The 25,771-nt window shown below is 47.8% G+C and overlaps 1 protein-coding gene across 3 annotated transcripts in view; it reads right to left on the minus strand.

Moving 5' to 3' along the window:
* LOC123764809 (uncharacterized) overlaps positions 1-25,771 on the minus strand; it is a 430,287-nt gene that overhangs the window by 147,751 nt on the left and 256,765 nt on the right. For all 3 annotated transcript variants that reach the window (XM_069302648.1, XM_045752985.2, XM_045752984.2), the window contains one exon: positions 8,777-8,923. In XM_069302648.1, coding sequence (XP_069158749.1) covers positions 8,777-8,923 — 147 coding nt within the window. The remainder of the gene's footprint in view (positions 1-8,776; positions 8,924-25,771) is intronic.

Genomic DNA, 25,771 nt, shown 5'->3' on the forward strand with positions numbered 1-25,771 from the left:
TCTATTAAGCCAACAAACTTTGTAAAATCTCTTTATGTATGTACCTTACCTAAATAAAAAATTATTATAATTATTATTATTATTAATTTTAGTATGTAATCACAATGTTTTTGTAATTAACTTGAATGTAAGATCTCTTAGCAAACACTTTGATGATGTTAATGCCCTGATTCAAACAGTTGACAACAAATTCTCTTTTATTGTGTTTACTGAAACGTGGTTAAAAGAGAACACTTCTCAACTCTACAACATACCAAACTACTCAGCCATTCACAACTGTCGTCCTATACAAAGAGTTGGTGGTACTTCTCTTTACTACCACCATGCACTGACTTGCGTAAAAGTAATTAAATCTAGAGACCCTTATGTAGAGTATATATTTGCCTCCTTCAGAGTCAAGGGTAACGTTGCTGTCTTGAGTGTGGGAGCAGTCTACAGGGTTCCTAGCACTGACGTGACTGAATTAAACTCAAACCATAGAAATCTTATACTAGAGAACCGACTAAACAAAAACCCCTTAATTATTTATGGGGACTTTAACGTTGACTTCTGCGAGCCTGATAACTCTCCTGCTGCTAGTTTCCTCAAATGTATGAATTCCTGCTTCCTCATACCCTTAATCACTAGACCTACTAGAATCACTGACAATACTGCCACGACTCTTGATCACATCTGACCAACATAACCACTCCACTTACTTCAGGGATAATCATCGATACCACTACAGACCATTACCCCACATTTCTCCTAACCAACATTAACAAACCACCTCTAGAGGCATATGGCTTCCGTCCCCAAAAAAGCACTAACGATGCACTTATTAGTATTATTAACTTGATACATACAGCTCTTGATAAAACTGAGTTCCCTGTTGGGTTATTTGTAGACTTGCGTAAGACTTTTGACAATGTTAACCACCAAAACCTTCTTCTTAAATTACAACATTATGGAGTCAGAGGTCACTCCCTGCAGTACATTAAGTCTTACCTTACTGACAGGCTCCAGTATGTTTCTGTGAATAATTCAATTTCTCCCACCCTACCCATCAACATTGGTGTTCCTCAGGGCAGCATACTTGGCCCTCTCCTCTTTCTCATCTCCATTAATGACCTTCCAAATGCCTCCCAACATCTCAAACCAATTCTATTTGCTGACGACACGACCTTCATTTACTCCAGTCCTGACCCCCTTGCTCTAAATGCCACAGTGAATACTGAGCTAAATAAAGTCCATCACTGGCTAACTGCCAACAAACTCACCCTCAATATTGACAGAACTTTCTATATTTTGTTGGCAATAAATCCTCAAATCAAATAAATCTCAGGGTTAACAATACCCAAATTTGTAACAAAGTAGATGGCAAATTCCTTGGCGTTCTCATGGACCGCAAGCTGAATTTCCAGGGACATATTCAAAATATATAAAAAAAGTTTCAAAAACTGTTGGCATTCTTTCTAAGATCAGATATTATGTACCTCGCCCTGCCCTGGTGACACTCTATTATTCTCTCATCTATCTTCATCTCAACTATGGTATTTGTGCTTGGGGTTCTACTACCCAAAGTCATTTACGTCCTCTAATTACTCAACACAAAGCTGCTATTAGGACAATATCTCACTCTGGCCCCAAACATCTCACTCTGGCACCAGACATCACTCGGTACCCTTACTCAAATCTCTGAATATGTTAGATATTAAGTCCCTACACATCCTCTCATGTGTATTTTATATATATAAAACGCTGAACTGTAATGTTAATCCTGACCTTAAAAGCTTCCTTGAATGTTGTAACAGATCCCATGAGCACCACACCAGAAACAAATACCTATTTGATTTTCCAAGAGTACGACTTAGTCAAACTAGAAATGCTTTACAAATTAAGGGACCTCGAATGTGGAATGACCTTCCCAATTATGTTAAAGACTGTGCCTTTCCCAACCAGTTTAAGATAAAAACTAAGAACTACCTAATTAACTCAACGTAACCTACCTCACCCCCAAAATGTCAACCCATGTCTACTATTTTAAACAATGCTGTTTTGTTGACCAAATTGTATTTTTGTTTTTTTTCTGCCATGTTTCCCCCCCCCCCCTCCCTTTTTTCCATTTTTTCTTACTTTTTCTCAACACAATTTATACTTTAATCTCAATTAGTATTAAGTTTTTGTCTTAGTGTTTTTCCTGCCCGAAACGCTTTGCGTAATAGTGGCTTTAGGCATTGTATGTACTAGCTCTATCTATAAATCCATCAACTTTTGTATCTTACCTTGTATGTATGTACCTTACCTGAATAAAAATTTGTATTTGTATTTGATATGCGGGGCGGTTGTGGTGACGTCATGTTTGTTTCCTTGTTTTTGACTGGGGAGCTCTGTTGCTAGTTCGGCTTTTGATTTGCAATTTGTGACTAGCAGTAGTTTGTTTTGAAATTCCTACCTTTATGGGTGCCTGGTAGATGGCAGACAAAGCCTGCTTCCAATTACACAGGGGTGTCTTTAGGCCATTGCTCCTCGTGCCTCTCTTGAGGGGGACCAGGTTCTGACTCTGGTCCCCGGTAGGCTTAGAACTCCTTCAATTGACTGTTGCCACAGTCAAATATACACACATGAACCCGGTTTAGCTCCGGGGAGCCAAAGAAGGGTCTCACCCAGAAAATGGCGTTTCATTACATTCAACGCTGGTTTTTTACAGTAAACTATTTTGAAAATCTATACTCTAATTTGATGAAAATGAAGATCATATGCTATTCTGAGAGAATAATAATATTAAATTAATAATTGGTGATAGTTCGTATTATTTATTCTGAAATGAAAACCTGAAGTTTTCAATATTCAATTTTAAAACTAATTTTGATTCTCTTGTTTATCAAGTTACGTTGTGATCATTTAGACAAAGTTGGAGCATGTGCCTAGTTGATTATGCACAAAAAATTGGAAAATGTATGCGCAAGTTTTATAAACATATGTTAAATTATGTTATGTCAAATCATATACAGTATGTATGTATGTATTGTGTGGTTTAATGGTTAAGATATGGTTCCATACAACCCCTACATATTCCAGCTTTGGTCTAACAAAAGTCGTGAACAATTTCTTTAGTATTTCACCATCCATGTATTTAAAAGCAATTCCGAAGTTAGAAAGCGTGGCATAGGCTCCTCACACAACATTCTTTAGGTGGTCCTTAGGTGATAGTTTTCTGTTTAGAAGCACCCCTAGATCTCTTTCTTCATCAGAATTCATTAAAGATTTTTCATATAATTTATAGGTTGTGTGGGGTCAGGAGAGGGAAAAGGGTATGGGAGATGGAAGGGAAAAGGAAAGAAAGAGGGGAGAGGAAAATGGGAAAAGTGGGGACATGGGTATAAGGTAAAAGAAGTGGTGGGGGGGGATGGGGTTGGAGAGACATACTATCCCAGGCACTACTGGGTCTGTCTGTTCAAAGCTGGAGGCTACACGAGGAAGAGGTTGGGAAGGAGGAGGAGGAGGAGAGAAGAGGGGGGGGAGATGGGAGAGGATAGAGAGATGGGGGTGAGGAGGGAGAGTAGATCAGAAAGATGGGAAGGAAGATGGGGAGGTGGGGCAGGAAAGTGGGGGAAGAGGGGTAAAGTAGGAGAGGGGAGGGAAAGTGGGTGATATGGGGAAAGGGGGGAATGTGGGGGTGGGGGGGGAGACTAACCCGGGCACTGCCGGGAACCCCTCTAGTAAAGTACAGTGGTACCTCCGTTTACGAATTTAATCTGTTCCCAGAGACGGGTCGTAACTCGAAACGAATTTTCTCATAAGAAATTATGTGAATTGAATTAATCCATTCACACTCAAAAAAATATTAACTTCAAAATACATTTCATACATAATACACACACATATTGTGTACTATAGTATGTACAAGTTATAGCTTACCTGTATCAATGGCTTGTTGGTGTATGTATGACGGTGAGGAGAGGGGGAAGGAGGAGAGGTGTTACTGTTTGGAAGGGAAGCCCCCTTCCATTATAACATCAGGCAATGATGACTTTCCAGAGAACAACATAGAGCACATAGAGGTGTCTAGAGACGAAGTTCATGCCCGAAACGCTTTGCGTAATAGTGGCTTTAGGCATTGTATGTACTAGCTATACCTATAAGTTAAACAATCCTTGTAAATATTTATTGTATGTATGTACCTTACCTAAATAAAATTGTATTGTAAAATTGTATTGTATTGTATTGTATTGTAAGTTAAAAAATGCTCAAGGAGCTAAGTAAGAACAAAGCAGTTGGTCCAGGTTGCGTTTCACCATGGGTTCTGAGAGAATGTGCACCTCAGCTCAGCATTCCACTTCAACTGATTTTTCAGGCATCCCTGTTCACAGGAGATGTAGTTGACGTGTGGAAAAAGGCTAACATAGTACCAATCTACAAAAGTGGCAGCAGGAAAGACCCCTCAATTATAGACCTGTATCATTGACAAGTGTAATAGTCAAAATATTTGAAAAAATAATTAAAACTAAATGGGTAGAACACCTGGAGGAAAAACAATATAATATCAGAAAGTCTGTATGGATTTTGATCAGGAAGATCCTGTGTAACAAATTTACTCAGTTTCTATGATCGAGCCACAGAGATTTTACTGGAAAGAGATTTCTGGGTTGACTGCATCTATCTGGACCTAAAAAAGACTTTCAACAGAGTTCCGCATAAGAGGTTGTTCTTGGAACTGGAACATATTGGAGGAGGTGACAGGTAAGCTTCTAACATGGATGAAAAATTTTCTAACTGATAGAAAAATGAGGGGACTAATCAAAGGAAATGTATCGGACTGGAGAAATATCACAAGTGAGTACCACAGGGTTCAGTTCTTGCACTGGAAATTTTCATTGTCTACATAAACAATCTATCAGACGGAATACAGAATTATATGAACATGTTTGCTGATGATGCAATAGGGACGTTAACGGGGAAGATAAGAAACATAGATGATTGTCATACCCTTCAAGAAGACCTGAACAAAATAAGTATATGGAGCACCATTTGGCAAATGGAATTTAATGTGAATAAAGCCATGTTATGGAATGTGGAATTGGAGAACATCGACCCCACACAACCTATAAGTTACGTGGAGAATCTTTCAAGACATCTGATAAAGAAAGATATCTAGGGGTGGTTCTTGACAGAAACTATCACCTGAGGAACCCATAAAGAACGTTGTGCAAGGAGCCTATGCCACGCTTTCTAACTTCAGAATTGCTTTTAAATACATGGATGGAAAAATTCTAAAGAAATTGTTCACGACTTTTGTTAGGCCAAAGCTAGAATATGCAGCGGTTGTGTGGTGCCCATATCTTAAGAAGCACATCAACAAACTGGAATAGGTGCAAAGACATGCTACTAAGTGGCTCCCAAAACTGAAGGGCAAGAGCTACGAGAAGAGGTTAGAGGCATTAAATATGCCAAAACTAAAAGATGGAAGAAAAGAGGAGATATGATCACTATGTACAAAATAGTAACAGGAATTGATAAAATTGATAGGGAAGATTTCCTGAGACCAGGAACTTCAAGAACAAGAAGTTATAGATTTAAACTAACTAAACAAAGATGCCAAAGAAACATAAGAAAATTCACTTTTCCAAACAGAATGTTAGACCTGGTTGGAATGAATTATGTGAGAAGGTGGTGGAGGCCAAAACCGTCAGTAGTTTCAAAGCGTTATATGACAAAGAGTGCTGGGAAGACGGGACACCACGAGCGTAGCTCTCATCCTGTAACTACACTTAGGTAATTACTCAAGGACAACACATGCCTACCTAATAAACTCTACGTAACCTACCTTACCCCCTAAATGCCAACCCATGTCTTGCTATTTTAAACAATGCTCTTTGTTTACCAACTTGTAAAATTGCTGATTTCTGCCATGTTCCCCTCCCCCTTTTTTTATTTCTTTTTTCAACACAATTTATACTTTAATCTCAATTACTATTAAATTTTAGTCTAAAAGTTGTTGTTTTTCCCCACACCTTGCCCAAAACGCTATGCATATTAGTAGCTTTAGGTATTATATGTACTAGCTGTATCTATAAATCCAACATTATGTTTGTAACTCATCTTCTATGAATGTACTTTTACCTGAATAAAAATTTGAATTTGAATTAATGTCAACCTGTTTCCATATCAGATTTAATGAAAACCACTCAGGGGGTGTTGGGTTTCGTGCTATATTTCTTGAAGCATTTAACTTAGACCTACTCTGACCAACCTATATCCGTCCCATACCCCTGCTTGATACCTGCTTGATGGGGTTCTGGGAGTTCTTCTACTCCCCAAGCCCGGCCCGAGGCCAGGCTTGACTTGTGAGAGTTTGGTCCACCAGGCTGTTGCTTGGAGCGGCCCGCAGGCCCACATACCCACCACAGCCCGGTTGGTCTGGAACTTCTTTTAGAAAACAGTCTAATTTTCTCTTGAAGATGTCCACGGTTGTTCCGGCAATATTTCTTATGCTCGCTGGGAGGACGTTGAACAACCGTGAACCTCTGATGTTTATACAGCGTTCTCTGATTGTGCCTATGGCACCTCTGCTCTTCACTGGTTCTGTTCTGCATTTTTTTCCACATCGTTTACTCCAGTATGTTGTTATTTTACTGTGTAGATTAGGGACCTGGCCTTCCAGTATTTTCCATGTGTATATTATTTGGTATCTCTTTCGTCTCCTTTCTAGTGAGTACATTTGGAGAGCTTTGATTCCAAATAATTCCAATAATTTAGGTACTTTATCATGTCTATGCGTGCCATATATGTTCTCAGTATGCCCTCTATTTCAGCAATCTCTCCTGCTCTGAAGGGGGAAGTGAGTACTGAGCAGTACTCGAGATGGGACAACACAAGTGACTTGAAGAGTATAACCATTGTGATGTGATACCTGGATTTGAAAGTTCTCGTAATCCATCCTATCATTTTTCTGGCTGACGCAATATTTGCTTGGTTATGCTCCCTAAACGTTAGATCGCCAGACATCATTATTCCCAAATCCTTGACATGCTGTTTACCTATTATGGGCAGATTCGATTGTGTTTTGTGCCCTGTATTATGTTTCAGGTCCTCATTTTTGCTGTACTTGAGTACCTGGAATATATCACTGTTAAACATCATGTTATTTTCTGCTGCCCAATTGAAAACTTTGTTGATATCTGCTTGTAATTTTTCCATGTCTTCAGCAGAGGTAATTTTCATGCTGATTTTTGTGTCATCTGCAAAGGATGACACGAAATTGTGACTTGTATTTTTATCTATATCTGATATGAGGATAAGGAACAGCAGTGGTGCAAGGACTGTACCTTGAGGTACAGACCTTGCGCAGCTTTTAACTGCGCTTGGACTTGATTTGATTTTATTGACTGTTACTCTTTGTGTTCTGTTCGACAGGAAATTGAGTATCCAGCGTCCTACTTTACCAGTTATTCCCACTGACCTCATTTTGTGTGCAATCACTCCGTAATCACATTTGTCGAATGCCTTTGCAAAGTCTATGTATACTACATCTGCATTTTGCATTTCTTCTAGAGCTTCTGTGATTTTGTCATAGTGGATGATTAATTGTGACAGACAGGATCTTCCAGCTCTAAATACATGTTGTCCTGGGTTGTGCAACTCATTATTTTCCATAAAACTAGAAATTTGATTCCTAATTACTCTTTCAAAAACTTTTATTATGTGTGATGTTAGTGCAACTGGTCTATAATTTTTTGCCAAGGCTTTACTCCCCCTTTGTGCAAAGGAGCTATATCTGCAGATTTAAGTGCTGCTGGTATCTCCCCTGTATCCAGGCTCTTTCTCCATATTACGCTGAGTGCTCGCGCTACTGGTACTTTACATTTCTTTATGAATATTGAATTCCATGAGTCAGGCTCAGGAGCTGGGTGCATGGGCATATTGTCAATTTCTCTTTCAAAGTCTTCCGAGTTTGTGGCAATATCCGTTATATTATCTGCAGCTTGAATGTCATTCATAAAAAGCTGTCTGGGTCATTAACTTTCATGTTGTTTATTGGTGTGCTAAACATAGCCTCATATTGGCTTTTTAGAATTTCACTAATTTCTTTGTTGTCCTCTGTGTACGTACCTTCAGTTGTAATTAAAGTTCCAATACCGGTGGAGGTTTTTATTTTGATTTTGCGTATGTGAAAAAATATTTTGGATTTTTCTATATCTCTTGTATAGTTCCAATTCAATTTCCTCAGACTTGTATGATCACTTCAACGTTTGTTCTATTTCTTCGATATCCCTGTTTAGGTTTATTTTCCTTGCTTGTGATAGTCGTGTCTGCCTAAGCATTTTCGTTATTTTTTCCTTCTCCTGTACAGTCTTCTGCATTCTCATTCTAGAGTGGTCCTCTTTCTGACTCTCCTCACAGGCACGTGCTTCAGGCAGACCTTGTATGCTTCAGCTGTCAGTTGAGCTATTCCCTGTGTGGGAGTTTTGTCGCTTAGGACTGTCTCCCTTTGAATGGTTGCAAGGTTTACATTTATTTTTTCCCAGTCGATCTTCTTATTGTTGAAATTGAATTCATTGAATATTCCTTCTCGCTTGTTGGGTCTCTTAGACCTACTACCGTTATTTATGCTAGTTAACACTTCAATGAGCTTATGGTCATTAACCCAGTCCATTGCCCCCCACAAATATGGGTGAGGCTACCCCCAAGCATCTAGCTTCTAACCTAAACAAATATACATCCATGCATACAGACATTATCTCTTGTATTATAGATGTATTATTCTAATAGGAAGCAGATAAACAAAATTCCATACCTCAGAGTCCGAGTGTAAAGGAGAAATAGCTCTCTCTGCTGCTTCAGGTGCAGCCATACTATGAAGGTTGGCCATCAAGGACATGACAGAATGTGTGCCATGGGACACAACTGTGTTAGCAAAATCCATCAGTGTGTGATCCTCTATCTGATAAAAGAGAAATCATTAGTTACATTTTATATCAAATTTACCAAAGTGGTTCCTAATGATGTGTTATGCATTGTGGTTGAAGTGCATGAAATAGGCAATGGTGAAAAGCTAACTGACTTTCAATGCAAAGGTTAATTCCTTTTGTTGGGGACAGGAAGCCTTGCTTAGGACTACTGAGGTCCACCTAGGCCAACTACTAACCTTTCACAGGATGCAACCCTTAAAGTTGCCTAACTCCCAGGTATATATTTAATGATAAGTGAACATAGGAATTAGGTGGAAGGAAACATGTCTAGAAGTTTTTGTCCTACCCAGGTGTTACGACCCCTGGGTTCCTTAGTTGGAAACCAGAGGTCAAATTGAGCTCCAAATAATTACTATACATTAATTCATAGAATTGGATCATGTAAGAATGATATTTAATTACAATAACTTTTATATCATGGCTCCTTAAACCGAGGGTATGCTGTAATCCCGTCGCCCTTGCCAAACGTAAGATGAATCTTGTTTCTCACAGAGCATTCAGACTCTGAGCTTGTTGTTGATTAAATATAATATTGAACTAGTTATCAGCTATTCATAGAACTATTAAAGTAACTAGTAACGAAGGCCAGTGTAGACTTGTATTGTTTGTAGCTGCACGTTCAGCTAGGTATCTTCAGGGCAACAACAATGTGAGAGAGCCTGGGGACTGAGTGCTGGTTCCTCCTTCTCTGAACTACTGTGCTTGGGTCAACACCTCTCCTGTGTGGCTCTGTCTCCTCCTTTTCCTACTCCTCTCTTCCCTTATCCCATGCTGGGGTTATTCCACAGATAAGTTAATTATTATTAAGGTACTGTGTTACTGGCTAGGTGTGTGTTTTATTTATAAGTAGTGTGTAATATTAGCCAGTGTTTGGGCATCCCTAAGTGTATTGTGTTGTGACTAGGGTACCACGTGGGGCTTAGCTACCCCAGGCTGCTTCAAGCCTTTCGAGTACTTCTCTTCAAGTAGACTTTACCCAGCTTTTCCAAGTATAAACCTTGTACCCTGTCTATGTGGACCAAGGTAGTTAACGTAAGGTAGTGTGGTAAAGTGTTGTTATTATAGTAATGTACATGGGAGGTTAGTAGAGGGTTTAATAAATAAGTTAGTTTTTGAGGTGTATCCATTAATCCTGTTGAAGTGGTGTAGATGATTGTCTACTAGACAACAGATCTGTTTCTAAAACCTTGAAGCATTAACAGGAACCTATGTTCCTTGGGGGCCCCACTATTTTTGATACAACTTGATTCTAACTATTAGCACTTCTAGGTAACACTTTATACCCCTCCCCCCCATAACACCGGAGGAGTTAACCTCGGTCCCTAGGTTGCGCATTGAGTACATAGAGCATGGTGCCACTGCATATCTTGAATTATCCCTGGGGTGCCTAAAAAGCATCTGATAATGAAAATGGCAGTTGTGAATAACCTCTGTCAGCTATAAATATATGGGGTAATATTCTTTGGCAATCTATGTGCTATATTATTAAATGACTTAAGTGTAGGCTGATGATACACAGCCACTGTAACATTCATCCTAAAATCACTCGAGATAGTAGCCTCAGGTAAATTCATGTAATGGTGTCAGAATTGGTAAGGGTGAAAGCAAAACCCAACTGAGTAATATTAATCTTACTAATTAGTTTAGTGATTATTGTGTTTTGTTGTTATTATTAATAATAAATTCCCATTTCTGTAGAGAACCCCTTTGGCTTCCCAGAGCTATACTTGGGCTGATGTGTATATATTAGACTGTGGCAACAGTCATTCGAAGGAGTCCTAGGCTTACCGGGGACCAGAGCCAGAACCTGGCCCCCCCCCCTCAAGAGAGGCACGAGGAGCAATGGCCTAAAGACATCCCCCTGTGTAATTGGAAGCAGTCTTTGTCTGCCATCTACTAGGTTTGGCACCCAGAAAGGTAGGAATTCCAAAACAAACTACTGCTGATTAATTAATTGCAAAACAAAAGCCGAACTAGCAACAGAACTCTCCAATCAAAACCAGGAAAACCAGTATGACGTCACCACAAATGCCGCACATCAGTCTGCGCAACCCCCCCCCCCCCCCCTGGAGGGGTCCCAGACCTCCGTGCCTGCAACTCTCCTCAGTTCACAGGCTGTTGTGAGGGCGAACGGACGATCGACTCTGGCTCCATCTTTTGAGCAGTGCGTTGGTGTTGTTCAATTTTGGTATCGTGCGAGCCAGGAGTAATACAAAAGTACTGAGGCTGCATGCACCTAGGGCCACCTTCCCTTGGTGCCCCGTAGGTACTGCCCTTGCGCCTTCACGGTTATCTTCCCTGAGCACTTTGGGAACTACCTCCTCGTGGTTCTGTTGTTGCTCAGTGATTGCCCGCCCTTGGGGGTTCTACTGGGGTTGTTCTTGCTCCAGTTTTCCCTTGGGTAGGAGGTAGTTTCGTCGCTAACAGGGGCGGAGGTACTGTGCAGCTGTCTGATATACGCATAGCGACCTGTTCTGTTCACCTGGAGACTTTGGGCTTTTGCAGTGTTTTTCTTTTATTTTGTTTTGTTTTGCCTGGCGGGGGTCTGCCAGGTGTGGCGGTAGGACCACTTGTGTGTTTTTGGTGGACCTCCACTAGGTCTTCGTGCTTGTAAACGTCGCAGGAGTTCAGCTTTTAGTTTGTTTGCTTGATATCTCTGGGATAACCGGTTAGCAGAACCCTGCCTGGGCTTCCCTTAGCAGTTAGCCTAAGGGCCCTGGAAACCCCCTTGGGGGCTTAGTGGTCCGATGGAAGAGATCCCAGAGTCCCACCTCGCCTTGTGCGAGTTTAAAGGTTGCTCTGTCCTCTTGACTCAGGGTGACACTCACCGTCTTTGTCTCCGCCATGCTGCTTGTTGCGTCAATGACACTTTTGACCCGGAGTCCTGTGAGTAGTGTTCCTTGTTTGTACTCCAATTCACCCAGTACACTGAGATTGTTATTAGGGTGCAAGCATCTTCGGCATTGCATGCAAGGTTTAGGTTGCTGCAATGCGCAAGGTTGGTTGCTATTCCGGATGCCCCACAGTTGCCCCACTTTGGTTATATGGACCCGGACTTGGGGGTGTTAGTCTCCTTGATTTTGGTTTCATCTGCTCCCCCTAGTCCTTCCCCTGTTGTGGTTCATCCTGATCCCCCTCCCCTGCTTCCGGCTCCCAAACGTCTGAGGGTTTCAGAGTCAGGGCAGGATTTGCCTGGTGGTGAGTCTCGGGCGACTCCAGGGAATGCCCCTTCCGGATCAGCGGTGGAGGCATTCGAGCCTGTTCCTCCTGCTGGAACCCTTGGACTGTGCCAGCAGGCCCCTTTCATCCCAGCTTTTTCGGCGGACTCGAGGGTTTGGAGGACAGCTCGGCCCCGGGTCCTGACGTCGAGGTTCTGGGGATGGGTAGGAGTTGACTTGGGGTGCTTGGGCCCTGTTTGACCCCGCTTGGGTGTTGGTACCCTCTGCGCGGCCGAGGATGTGCGCGCCCGTGGGCATTTGGCTTCGGTCTTGTGTTTTTTCTCTGCTGCAGCTGTCTTCGGAATGGCTCGGCGAGGATGCGCAGGAACTGGGATCTGGGCCTATGTCTGGTGTGTTTGCTTCGGTGGCTCGGTCGTTGGATGCCTTGTTGAAGTTGTTTGCGCCGATTTTGAGAGAGGCAGTGTCCCTGTTCTTTGCTTCTCATCTTGCGTGCCATCAGGCGGTGCTTGTCCACTCATTGGAATCGACTTGGACCCTGACTCTTAGAAATTCTTCACCTTTTTGTCCGTTGCTGTTTGTAGAGTTTGCGGTGGTGCATTTTCTGCAAGCGGATTCGTCTGTGGTGGGTATGTGGGCCTGCGGGCCTCTCCAAGCAACAGCCTAGTGGACCAAACTCTCACAAGTCAAGCCTGGCCTCGGGCCGGGCTTGGGGAGTTGAAGTCCCAGAACCCCATCAACCAGGTATCAACCAGGTCTAGTTGCCGGCCTATGTCGGACTTGTTGGTTCTCTGGGGGAAAAGTGACGATCCAGCCCGGAAGGGTCATGCCACGTCCCAGGGTTCTTTTGGTCGTCGTAAGCCAGTAGTGCCAGATTCGGGGCCGGCACCTCCTCTGGAGCCGTCGGCATCTAGTCGGCGCAGTGATCTCTCTGAGAGTTGGTCGGACTTTCGTAGGGGTCATTAGCCCTCTCGCAAGTTGCCCTGTTGACAGGGTGATAGGGGGAGGCTCGTGCTATTTCCTCTCGCCTGGTCCCATGATTCGTGGGCATTTCGGGTCGTTTTCTCTGGCCTGCAGTGGCGTTGGGTCGCTCCTCCTCCTTCGGGGTGGGGTGAGGGTCAGGGCAGGCCTCTTCTTCTATGCTCTGTCAGGTCATCCGGGAGTGGGTTCGCTTGGGTGTGGTCAAAACAACAACATCCTTTCAGGTGAGTTTCCTGCCTGTTTTCAGTTCCGAAACGGGACTGTGCGGATCTGCAATTCATACTGGACTTGTCTCGTCTGAATCCCTGGGTCTTTTGTCCCACTTTTCGGATGACCACTCTGTCTCAGGTCCGGCTGCTTTTGGCGCCGGGTACCTGGATGGTGTCTCAGGACCTCCGGGACGCGTATTGGCACGTCCCAATTCATCCGGGGTTCAGAGACTGGCTGGGTTTTGTTGTGGGGCGACAAGCTTACCGTTTTCGTTGCCTTCCATTTGGCTTGAATCTGGCACCTCGAGTGTTCACACGCCCTACCCGGGTCGTGATGGCCCAGTTGCATCTATTAGGGGTTCGGGATTCTGGCTTACCTCGACGACTGGCTGGTGTGGGCTCCCAGCCAGTCAGCGTGTCTGCTCGCCAGGGATTTAGTTCTTTCCCAGCTCGCCGGGTTCGGATTCTTGGTGAACTGGAGGAAGTCCCATTTGGTTCCCTCTCAGGTTCGAACTTGGCTGGGTCTTGTGTGGGACTCTCGGACCGCTTCCTTGTCTCTCCCTCTTGCCACACTGTTACGGCTGCATTCCCGCCTCTGGTTGTTTTTCGAGGGTATTTTTTGGTCACACATTGGTAGTTCGGGTAGCTGTGTGGAAGCCTGAACTTCACTGTGATGGTCTACCCATCGGGTCGGATCTGGCTTCGGCGGATGCTCTGGTTTCTGTGGGGTCGTCCCTTTCACCGTGCTCGCAATCGATGGGTTCAGATCTTGGGAGCCTTGCGTCGGCTGCTGCGTCGCCGGCTTCCTCTGTGGGTTTTTCAGGGTTATGTGCCTTGGCGCCTCTCCGAGCCCTTCTTTGATGTGTTCACGGATGCCTCATCTCTCGGCTGGGGTTTTGTGACAAGTGCTCACCAGGCCGGCCAGGGTCGGTGGGGTCCGTCCTTCTGTCAAGCTTACAGCACGGCGTGGGAGTTTGCGGCGGTGTGGCATTCGCTTCTGAGGATTCAGGTCACTCGAGAAGCAACGATCCGGCTCCATTCAGACTGTTTCCCGGTGGTTCGTTGCTTCAGCTGCGGGGGTTCGATGCGGTCCTTGGTTCTTTGGGGCTGGTCGCTTCGGGTGACTCGTCTGCTGAGTTCTCGGGGTTTGGCTCTCCTGGCGGTTCATGTTCAAGGGGTGTCAAACGTTCTGGTGGACGGCCTGTCTCGGTTCATTCCCCTTTCCATGGAATGGACGGTCAACTCCAACTTGTTCAGTTGGCTCTGCCGGAAGTACGGGCGCCCAGAGGTGGACCTTTTCGCATCGGCGTGGTCGAGGCCTCTTCCAGTTTAAGTGGTGCCCTTCCCAGACTGCGAAGCCGTTGGAGTCGATGCCTTTTGGCTGGACTGGTCGAGGTGGAGTTACCTGTACCACTTCCCACTGGTCCGGTTGTTGCTCCGGATCCTGGCTTGGTTGGAGACTTACCAGGGGAGAGTAGTCCTGTTGACTCCTGTTGGGTCTTCCCGTGGCTCCGCCTCTTTCAGCAGATCGGTCTGGGCCGGTACGTGGCTGGTTTAATCTTCTCCACTCTTCGCATCTGGTCTTTTGACCCTGGTGTACCACCACCATTTGTATGTTGACCAGGTGGCTTAGTTGATGGTGTCCCACCTGCGAGTTTCGCCTAGACAGCAATATGAAATTTCCTGGTGGTCTTTTCTGCATTTTTTGTCTCTACGTAGTCTTCGATTTCTGATCGGGTTGTTTTGTCCTTTCTCTCTTGGTTGTTTCAGGACCGTCATCTTATGCCAAATACTGTCGCCTCGTATTGTGCGGCACTGGCGGAGCCGCTGCAGCTTGCTTTCGGGGTGGATATCATTTCTGCTCCATTCCACAAGCTTTCTCGGGAATTTTTTCACCTTTGTCCTGCTCATGCACCACCTGAGCCATAGTCGTTGAACCGTGTGCTCTCTTTTCTCTCTTCTCCTTGGTTTGTGGTGGCCCCCTCGGTTCAGGATTGTTTTTCTAAGGCTCTTTTCTTGTTGGCATTGGCCTCTGGGGGTTGGGTTGGGGAGCTTCACCCTCTCCTCCGGCGAAAGAGTTTCCTACTCTTTTGGTCCTGGTGGTTGTTTCATTCGTTTGCAGCCTTCTCCTTCTTTTCTGGCGAAGAACGAGTCTGCTGCTTTCCGAAAGGGTCCTTTGGTCGTTGATGGTTGGTTCGGCCGGGGGTTGCATCATGTTTTGTGTCCGTTTGTGGCTCTTCGCTGTTATCTGCGCGCCGTGGCCTCCATAGCAGGGGACACGCTGTGGGTCGGCCCGGTTTTCCTTCTTCCCTGTTTTCCTAGGTGAGGGTCTCCCAGGTCATCCGCAGGATTATTTGGTCCAGCCAGCCTGCGGTCTATCCCCGTGCCCATTACGTTCATAAGTTCGTGGCTTTTGCTGCTGTTTTTTGGAATATGTCCTGTGCTGACATTCGGCACGGGGCTATTGGGGGTCGAACAGGGTCCTGGCCGCTCGGTATCTTGTTAATGTTCCTGGCCCTTCTTGGGTGTGTGTAGCCTTGGGGCGCAGGTTGCAGCCAGTTGTCTCGACTTAGAGTTGAGGAGCGAGTGACGACTGACTCCCGGGTAAGTCCCTTTTTTATTTTTATTTAGTTAGGTAGCTCTGGAGAGCCGAAGGGGCTCTCCACAGAAAACCAGCGTTGAATGTAATGAAACGCCATTTTCTGGGTGAGACCCGGAGGCTTCCCGGCATCTCTCCCTCCCTCCAGGTCAGCGTTTTTTTCGCGTTTTTGATACTCAGCCTCTGAACTGGGGAAAGTGACCGGCACAGAGGTCTGGGACCCCTCCGTCCCCCTCCAGGGGGGGGAGGGTTGCGCAGACGGATGCGCGGCGTTTGTGGTGACATACTGGATTCCTTGGTTTTGTTTGGAGAGTTCTGTTGCTGGTTCGACTTTCGGTTTGCATTTAATTAATCAGCAGTAGTTTGTTTTAGAATTCCTAACTTTCTGGATGCCAGAGGCATGAGGAGAAATGGCCTATAGAGAATCCCCCTGTGGTTGGGAGCATTCTATGTCTGCCATCAACCGAGACAGGCACCCAGAAAGGTAGTCACCCCAAAAAAAAAACCTATTTTGGTAAAATTATTGCGACCGAAAGCCGAACAGGTGGACAGAACTCCCCAAACAAAAATTAGCAAACTAGCATGACGTCATCATGTTGCCGCGCCGTTGTCTGCGCCACTTTCCCCCCTCCCCGGGAGAGGGAAGGGGAAACCCCAGACCCATCCGTTGGTGACCCAACCTACAGTTTTTAGGCTGGATGTCAAAAGGCACGAAAAACACCGCCAACCGGAGGGAGGGAGGGATGCCGGGGAGCCTGCGGGACTCACCCAGAAAATGGTGTTCATTACATTCAACGCTGGTTTTCTGGGAGTAGCCCCGTCGGGTTCCCGGAGCTAACTACCCAAAGACAAGGAAAAACAGGGACTGACCCAGGAGGCGGTTCGTCCTCACTCCTCAACGTGAAGTCGAGACAACTGGCTGCAACCGCCGACCCAAAGCAATGCAGGCCCTACCTGGCCCCAGAACATTTACCAGGTAGCGAGCAGTCAGAATCCTGTTCGACCTCCAAAAATCCCGCTCCCGAATGTCAACCCAAGACATGTTGCCAGAAACAGCAGCCAAAGCCGCAAACTTACGAGCATCGTGGGCACGGGGATAAACCGCAGGCTGGCTAGATTTAATAACCCTGCGGACAACCTGAGAGACCTGAGCTCGGGAACAGGGAAGAAGGGAAACCAGGTCAACCCAAAGTGCATCCACGGCCGCCGAAGCCGTGGTGCACAAATAACGGCGGAGAGTCGCAACCGGACACAACACATGATGCACTCCCGGCCTGACCAACCAAGCATCAACAACCCAAGGGCCCCCTCTGAAATGCAGCCGTTTCATTCTTCGCCAGAAAAGAAGGAGACGACTGCAATCGAACAAAACGACCACCAGGACCAAAGGAGCAGACACTCCTGTGCCGAAGGAGAGCATTAAGCTCCCTATCCAACCCCCAGAAACCAAAGCCAACAGGAAACGAGCCTTAGAAAAACAATCCTGAACGGAAGGGGCCACAACAAACCGAGAAGAAGAGAGAAACAAGAGCACCTAGTCCAAGGAACAGGACGGCTCAGGAGGCACATGAGCAGGCAGGAGGTGAAACAACGCCTGAGACAGCTTGCGGAACGGGGCAGAAGTAACATCAATACCAAAAGCAAACTGAAGTGGCTCCACCAGCACCGCATGATACGAGACGACAGTATTGGGCATAAGATAATGGTCCTGGTACAACCAAGAGAGAAAGGACAGAACAACCTTATTAGAGACCGAAGAACACCTATGCAGTGATAGGAAGAACCGGAAAGACTGCCAGGAAACTTCATACTGCCTCTGAGACGAAGCATGCAGGTGAGAGACCAACAATGACATCACCTGCGCACCATACAAGTGATGATAACCCCGAGTCAGAAACTCCAGATGCGAAGACTCGAGGAGAAGACCGAACCAGCCTCGTAACGGGTTGGACCAATCCGCTGATGGAGGTGGAGCCGCAGGAAGAACCTCGGGTTCGGGCACCAAGTAAGCAGCGCCTGAAACCAAGGCTGGGCCAGTCACCATGGAGTCAGAAGGACAACTTTTCCCTGCTAAGTCTCGAAGCAAGCCAGGACCAGGAGCAGCAGCTGAATCAGGGGAAAGAGATAACAGTAACCCCACCTCACCCAGTCCTGCCTGAAGGCATCGACCCCGGCGGCCTCGCAGTTAGGGAAAGGCGCCACGTATACAGGGAGATGCATCGACCACGCCAAGGCGAAGAGATCCACGTCCGGAGTCCCAAACATCTGGCACTGCCAGCTGAAGGAGTTGGTGTCGACCGTCCATTCCGTGAATAGGGGAAGGAAATGAGACAGGCCGTCCGCCGGGATGTTTGACACCCCCTGGACATGAACCGCCAGTAGAGCCAAACCCCGAGAACTCTGCAGACGAGTCACCCGAAGCGACCAGTCCCAAAGAGCCAAGGATCGCATCGAACCCCCACGGTTCACACAATGAACCACTAGGGGTCCGAATGGAGCCAGATCGTCGATCCGGGAGCGACTCAAACCCTTCGGAGCGACATCCACACCACAGCGAACTCTCAGACCACACTGTGAACCCGACAGAATTACAGACCTCACCACCCCATGCCGGCCTGGTGAGCACTGGTCACAATACCCCAGCCAAGAGACGACTCGTCCGTGAACACATCAAGCGAGGGCACGGGCACGCGTCAAGGCACTGAGCCCTGAAAAACTCGAAGAGGAAGCCGGCGACGCAGCAACCACCGTAAAGCCCCTGGAGGCCGAACTCGCAGGCGAAGCAGAGCCACAGGAGGCAGAGACAAGGAAGTGGTGTGAACGTCCCAAACCAGACCGAACCTGAGAGGAAACCAGATGGGATTTCCTCCAGTTCACCAAGAACCTGAACCCGGCGAGCTGGGAAAGAACCAAATCCCTGGCGAACAGACATGCGGACTGGCTGGGAACCCAAACCACCCACTCGTCGAGGTAGGCCAGAACCCGAACACCTAACAGATGTAGGCAGGACACCACGACCCGAGTAAGGTGTGTGAAAACACGAGGCCCCAGATTCAACTCGAAGGGAAGACAACGAAAGCAGTAAGCTTGACGCCCCAAAACAAAACCGAACCAGTCCCTGAACCTTGGGTGAACCGGGACGTGCCCATGTCCTTGAGGTCCAGGGACACCATCCAAGCGCCCGGCTCCAGCAGAAGACGGACCTGGGATAGAGTAGTCATCCTGAAGGAGAGGCAATAAACCCACAGGTTCAGACTGGACAAGTCCAGAATGAACCGGAGGTCCACGCAGTCCCGTTTCGGGACCTGGAAACAGGCAGGAAACCCACCTGAGGGGACGCCGTCGTTTCTACCACTACCAAGCAAACCGCAGGAGAAGAGGCCTGCCTTGCCAACCCCGAACCCCCCCAAGGGAGGAAGGAGCCACACAACGCCACCACAGGGTGCACGAAACGACCCGAAAAGCCCACGAATCGTGGGACTAGGTGTGAGCAAACAGGGTGAGCCGCCCCCCTTCCCCCCGGCAACGGAACGAACCGCGAAAGGGTCGACGCACCTTGCGAGAACCCAAACAGCGAAGAGGGCGATACCCGCGCCGACCATAAACAGCCAAAACCGGAAGCTGCGCCTGCCCCGAATCTGGCACCAATGACCTATCTTGAGGTTATCTTGAGATGATTTCGGGGCTTTAGTGTCCCCGCGGCCCGGTCCTCGACCAGGCTTCCACCCCCAGGAAGCAGCCCGTGACAGCTGACTAACTCCCAGGTACCTATTTACTGCTAGGTAACAGGGGCATTCAGGGTGAAAGAAACTTTGCCCATTTGTTTCTGCCTCGTGCGGGAATCGAACCCGCGCCACAGAATTACGAGTCCTGCGCGCTATCCACCAGGCTACGAGGCCCCCTCCAACCTACCTCAACGAAAAGATCCCCAAGCCCTGGCACAACCCTTCCGGGAAGGCCCCCCACGAACCCCTCGGGGCAACAACAACTCAGACAGGTCGACAGCTAACCGAGGCCGACTTTAGGTACGGCACCACAGCAGACTCAACAAACAGCAACGGACAAAAAGGCAAAGACAACCAAAGAGCCAGGGCCCAAGCGGAATCCAAGGAAGAAGCCAGTACTGCCTGCCGACACGTGAGGCGAAAAGCATGGAACCGCGAAACCACATCACGCAGGAGTGGCGCGAAGAGCTTCAACAAAGCAGACAACGCCTGCACCGCGGAAGGCAATGCACCGGACCTGGCAGCAGCCCCAAGCGCCCCCACATCCAACTCAAGCCAGTCCGAGGACAGCTCAAAGAGGGAAAAGAAACGCAGGGCCGAGGCAAGCAGGCCACGAGTATGCAAAATCCTCCGCAATCAAGGCAGCCAAAAGGAAAGGAACCTGCACTTGAAGCTGCATGACACCAACGTCCCACGGAAGGGCAGGGGCGAACAAACAAGCATTGAGATGCTCTAAGTCACCTCCCCAGGAAAACCTGAAACGCCGACAGTCTCTTGCCACTCAAGCTTACGGGACTGACAGAACTTGTGCCAAGCCTCCAATGAGAAAAGAGGACAGTCTGCCAACCAGGACGACTCCAGAACTTCATAACGAACCCAGTACCAACTAGAAGAGCCGTACACGAAGGAACGTAGATCCATCACGAAAGCAAAATCCGAGTCTCGCAGGAGGTAAGCCGCCAAGGCCTCCCGCACCTCAGAACATGAGACACGGGAAGCCGAAAACCTCCGAAAAGACGAAACCGAACCCAGGGAGGGGTGGACACCAAATCCAACTTATATGGGGAGGGAGCGAAAGAGAACCCTTATCCTTGTAACACCAAGCCCTGCTCAGAGGGCAGAAAACCCCAGGCGGGGTCCAACAGGACCAAAGGCCCCCAAGCCAACCCCGGGATCCAAACCCTGAGGACCCGGGGGCCGAGCTGGCCTTCAAACCCCCACCTCCAAAGAAAAGGCGGGAGCTGCCGAAAAAACAGGAACGAGGGGGGTCCACTGGCCAGACCCAGAAGCCCTGGCAGAAGAACCAGGCTCAAATGCCTCCGCCGCAACCCCAGAAGGGGACACCCCCGAGACCGCCTGAGTCTCAACACCAACTAGACCCTGCCCTGACTCCGAAACCCTCAGACGCTTCGGAGTCGGAAGCAAGGGGGGGGGATCGAATGAACTACAGACAGGGAAGGACTAGGAGGAGTAGACGGAACCAGAGCTGAAGCGCTCCCCACCAAAAAGTCCGGGTCCCTGTAACCAAAACAGGGCAGTCTCAGGGCATCCGGGGCTGCAACCAACTGAGCGCATTGCAGCAACCTAAATCTAGCAAGCAACGCCTTAGCTGCCTGCACCCGCATATCATCATCAGTAGCTTGGGTGAACTGGAGTACGAACAGACAACACACGTCGCACAACTCCAGGTCAAAACAATCACTGACCCAACAGGCAGCATGGCATAGGCAAAACCGGTGTCACTCAGAAACAAGGGAACAGAGCAACCTTCAAACTCGCAAGACGCGAGAGGGGACTCAGGGGTCACATCCATTGGACCACGAAGCCCCTGTGGGGTTTCCCAGGGCCCTTAGCCTTGGTAACACGCTAAGGGAAACCCAGGCAGGGTACTGCAAACCGGCGACCAAGTCTACCAACAAAATCTCCTAAAGGGGGCATTAAGTTGTTTTGGAAAAGTTGTTCAATGTCAACCAATATTTTTTGACTAGTTGTATATGAAAAGGGCTGCAATTGTCCCACGTTTCAGTACTGCAGCGTAAATAGAAAGGGAGATTTTTTTGTGTTTTTATTTTTTCAACGACTTTTACACATTTTCAAGTCTGAATAAATAAACACACGTTTTAGATATAATTATTCTACGACACTTTTCTGACACATTAGCATATAATAAATGATATGTTGATAGATAATTTCCAAAACATCTTTAGTTTTCCTAATACAAATTTTCAAAGTTCCCCCAAAAAATTATACAAATATGTCATGTTTATTGCTATTATAAAATCAATAAATGAACTTAGAGAAAAAAGCTATCAACAAAAGCCCCGGGACGTGTCCACTCATGGGGACCAAGCGGGGAGGACCACCCACACAAATGGGGACATAAAGACACCCCAAAAACAACAATGGGGGACGACAATGGCAGACTCCCCCCCCCCCCCCCCCCACCAGGCAGAAAACAAAAACAAAAGAAAAACCCCGCAAGAGGACAGCGTACCCAGGTGGAACAGAGCCGGCCGCTGTTATTAGTGAAAACTAGCTGTGCAGTACTCTGCGCCCCTGCCAGTTATGAAAACTACCCCCTACCCAGAGACAAACAAGGGCAAGAAAAAACTCCAGCTGACCCCAAGGGCGGCCAAATACTGAGCAGTAAACGGCACAGCAGAGGTAGATCCCGAGATGACTTGTGGAAGGTGGCCCCAAGCCCCAAGTGGCAGTACTAACAGGGCACCTGGGGAAAGAGACCCTAGGCACATGCAGCCTGAGTACCGTGGAATATCACTCCTGGCTCACGCACCACTTGAAGGAACAGTCCACACCATAAGGCACAGAGCTGCAACGAAAAACTGGAGCTAGAGGCACGACCGTACCAGACTACCATCAGCCAAGAAATGTAGGTTGGGTCGCCGACGCATGGATCTAGGGCTCCCCCTTCCCCTCCCGTGGAGAAGGGGGGGGGTGCGCAGACAACGGCACGATGACATGATGACGTCATGCTAGTTTGCTAATTTTTGTTAGGGGAGTTCTGTCCACCTGTTCGGCTTTTGGGCGCAATAATTTTACCAGAATAGGGGTTTGTTTTGAGGCGCCTACCTTTCTGGGTGCCTGTCCCGGTCGATGGCAGACATAGAATGCTCCCAACCACAGGGGGGGGGGTCTCTATAGGCCATTGCTCCTTGTGCCTCTCTAGAGGTGGTCTTCTGCCTCTTCTGCCTACCGGGGATCTCCATGCATTGACTGATGCCAGACAGATATACATATCCACCCAGCCTGGATAGCTCTGAGGAGCCGACGGAGCTCCCCCCAGAAAAAATAGTCTTCCTAATGCATCATTCTAAAGTAAAATTATTTAAATTGCTGATATTCTCCACAACACTGAAAACTATGAAGGCTGATCTCATTTAGTATAATAATAAAAATTTTATTTATAATATTTTTAAGATTTTAAAGAACAATATAGACAGGTATTTATAATTTTTTCTGTGGGGGAACCCCATTGGCTCCCTTGAAATTATCCAGACTGATATGTGTACTATTTTGTTTGGGAACATCAGTTACGGGAGTTTTAGTGCTTACCAGGGACCACGAGCTAGAACTTGGCCCCCTCAGAGAGGCGCAGGGAGCAATGGTCATAGGAGCACTCTACATTTAGAGTATGTCATGTCTGCCATCGATCAGGGTACACTCCCCCAGAAAGGTAGGCATAATAATACAAACCTCTGGTGAAAATTGCAACCTACATCCAAACAGAGCCAAAGAACTCCAACCCCCAACAGAAAACAATGAAACAAGCGAATCATCATCCAACTTGCACGCCCGCTCAGGCGAGCTGGCAGTTCCACTCTCCAGTTTGTAGACGGATGTGCATGGGGGCACATGTTACCTCTGGCCTCGTTTGCCTGTCTGGATCTTGCCCTGTGTGACTGTGCCAGCTGTATGGGATGGTTGTGGTGGCCAAGTGTTCTTCTGTATGCTTTTCTAGGCGCCTTGTAAGTAATACCCTTGCATGTTCAGGGTTCTCTTCCCTGATTTAGGGGAAGAGAATCTCTCCCTGCTGCAAGCACCCAAACATCTGAGGGTTTCTGGGTCGGGGTGGGGATGAAATGCAGGTGGCTTCGGGGAATGCCCCTTCCGATTCGGGCATGGCGTGGTTAAGCCCAATTATCCCGCCGAGGCTTCTGGGTCGACCCGACAGATCCCCTTCTTTGAGGCTTTTCCCCTGAACTCCACCTTTTCTTCTGGTGTGGTGGCTGTGGATGGGGGATCTACCCGTTGGCCTGTGTCCGGGGTTCCTGGGGTATGGGGGAAGTCTGCATGGATCGAGTGGGCTCCATTTGACCCTGCCTGGGCCTTGGTGCCTCCGGGGCAGTGAGGCTGCAGGGGGCGGGGGTTTTCATATCTGCCTTCCCTGTATGAATTTGAGTTGGGTGCAGTTTGCCCCCTGGGTTCCTTTCCAGGTGCCTTTGGGTTCCTCAGATGTGTCCTTCCAGAGGTTCTCTGCCTCACGGATTTTCTGGGTCTCCTGGGAGACCCAGATTACGCCTCTATCATGGATCTGGCTTCATTTGAGTTCGGTTCGTCTTTCCCGTATTGGGTGCACTATGAGGTTCCGGAGTCTTCCTGGCTGGTAGACTACCCTTTCTTTTTGCTTGGAGATTGGCGTGGCTTTTGTCATACCCACATGCTTGAGTGGCAGGAGGTTACCTTGGTGTTGCAGGTGTTTTGGGGGGAGGAGGGGGGGCTCATTGAAATTCTTCAGAGAGTGCCTCTTTGCCCCTGCCCTTTCTTGTGAGGTGGGTCTGCTGCAATTACATGCTCAGGTTCCCTCTCTTTCGGCTGCCTTGGCGGCGGATGACCATCGAGCTCGTGGTTACTTGGCCTGTTTCTTGCGCTTCTTTAGTCTGCTGGAGCTGTCCTTGGACTGGCTTTCGAAGGATGTGGGGGCTTTGAGTGCTGGCCCTCCGGCTGGGGTTCTGGTTTCAGCTGCCGAGGCGTCGGCTGCCTTGCTGAAGCTGTTTGCGCCGATCCTCCAGGAAGCGGTGTCTATGTTTTTTACCTCTCGGCTCGCGTGTTGGCAGTTTATCCTGGCTTTCTCTCTCTCAATTCCGCTTGGGCCATCGCTTTCTCTCTTGATTCTGCTTGGGCCCTGGCTCTCTCCAGTCTTCTTCTCCGTTCTGTCATTTGTTATATTCAGGGGACTGTGTTACTCAGTTTATGTCTGCAGCGTCCGCCAGTTGCCACCCCTTTCGGATTTGTTGGTGCTCCAGGGAAGGGGGGGGAAGTCATTCTTAATCTTCTCGAGGTGGTCGTGTCAGGGCTCAGGGTTTGATAGGTCGAGGTGGGCCATTGGTGCCAATATCTGAACCATTGTGTCCTCCGGAGCCATCTTCGTCTGGTCAGCACAGTGGTCACTCTGCACGGAAGTCGGCTTCTCGAAGGTCGCGTCGGCCCATTTGTGGGTCACCCTGTTGACGGGGCGATGGGGGGAAGGAGAGGCTGGCTCTGTTTGCCCATGCTTGGTTTCACGATTCGTGGGCTTTTCAGATCATCTCTTCTGACTTTTGGTGGCGTTGGGCAGCTCCTCAACCTCTTGGGGGTTCGGGGCTGGCTTCTTCCCCATTTCTCTGTCGAGTTATTTTGGAGTACTAATATTTACCCTTAAGGATCATTCCTGCCTCCCCAAGTGTATTCGCTTGGAATGGTTGAAAATATTTCGTCCCTAAAGTGGGTTTCTTGCATGTTCATTCTGGACTAGTCCCGTCTGAACCATTTGATTCCTTGCCCCTCCTTTCGGATCACCACATGGTCATAGGTCCGACTCCATCTCGAGCCAGGCACTTGGATAATTTATCTGAACTTCAAAGACGCTTATTGGCCCATTTCTATTCATCAGAGGTTCAGGGATTGGTTAGGACGCGTGGTAGGGCATCAGACTTACCGCTTTTGTTGCCTTCCCTTTGGTGTAAATCTGGCACCTCGCGTTTTCATGCACTTAATTAGGGTTGTGGTGACCTGTCTTTATATGTTAGGTATTCAGGTTTTGGCCTACCTCGACGACTATATGGTGTGGGCTCCCAGACGGTCTGCATGTCTGCTTGCCAGGTTTATGGTTCTTTCCCAGCTCGCCGGATTC

This window comes from Procambarus clarkii, chromosome 48 (assembly GCF_040958095.1).
Source record: "Procambarus clarkii isolate CNS0578487 chromosome 48, FALCON_Pclarkii_2.0, whole genome shotgun sequence".
NCBI classification, from domain to species: domain Eukaryota; kingdom Metazoa; phylum Arthropoda; class Malacostraca; order Decapoda; family Cambaridae; genus Procambarus; species Procambarus clarkii.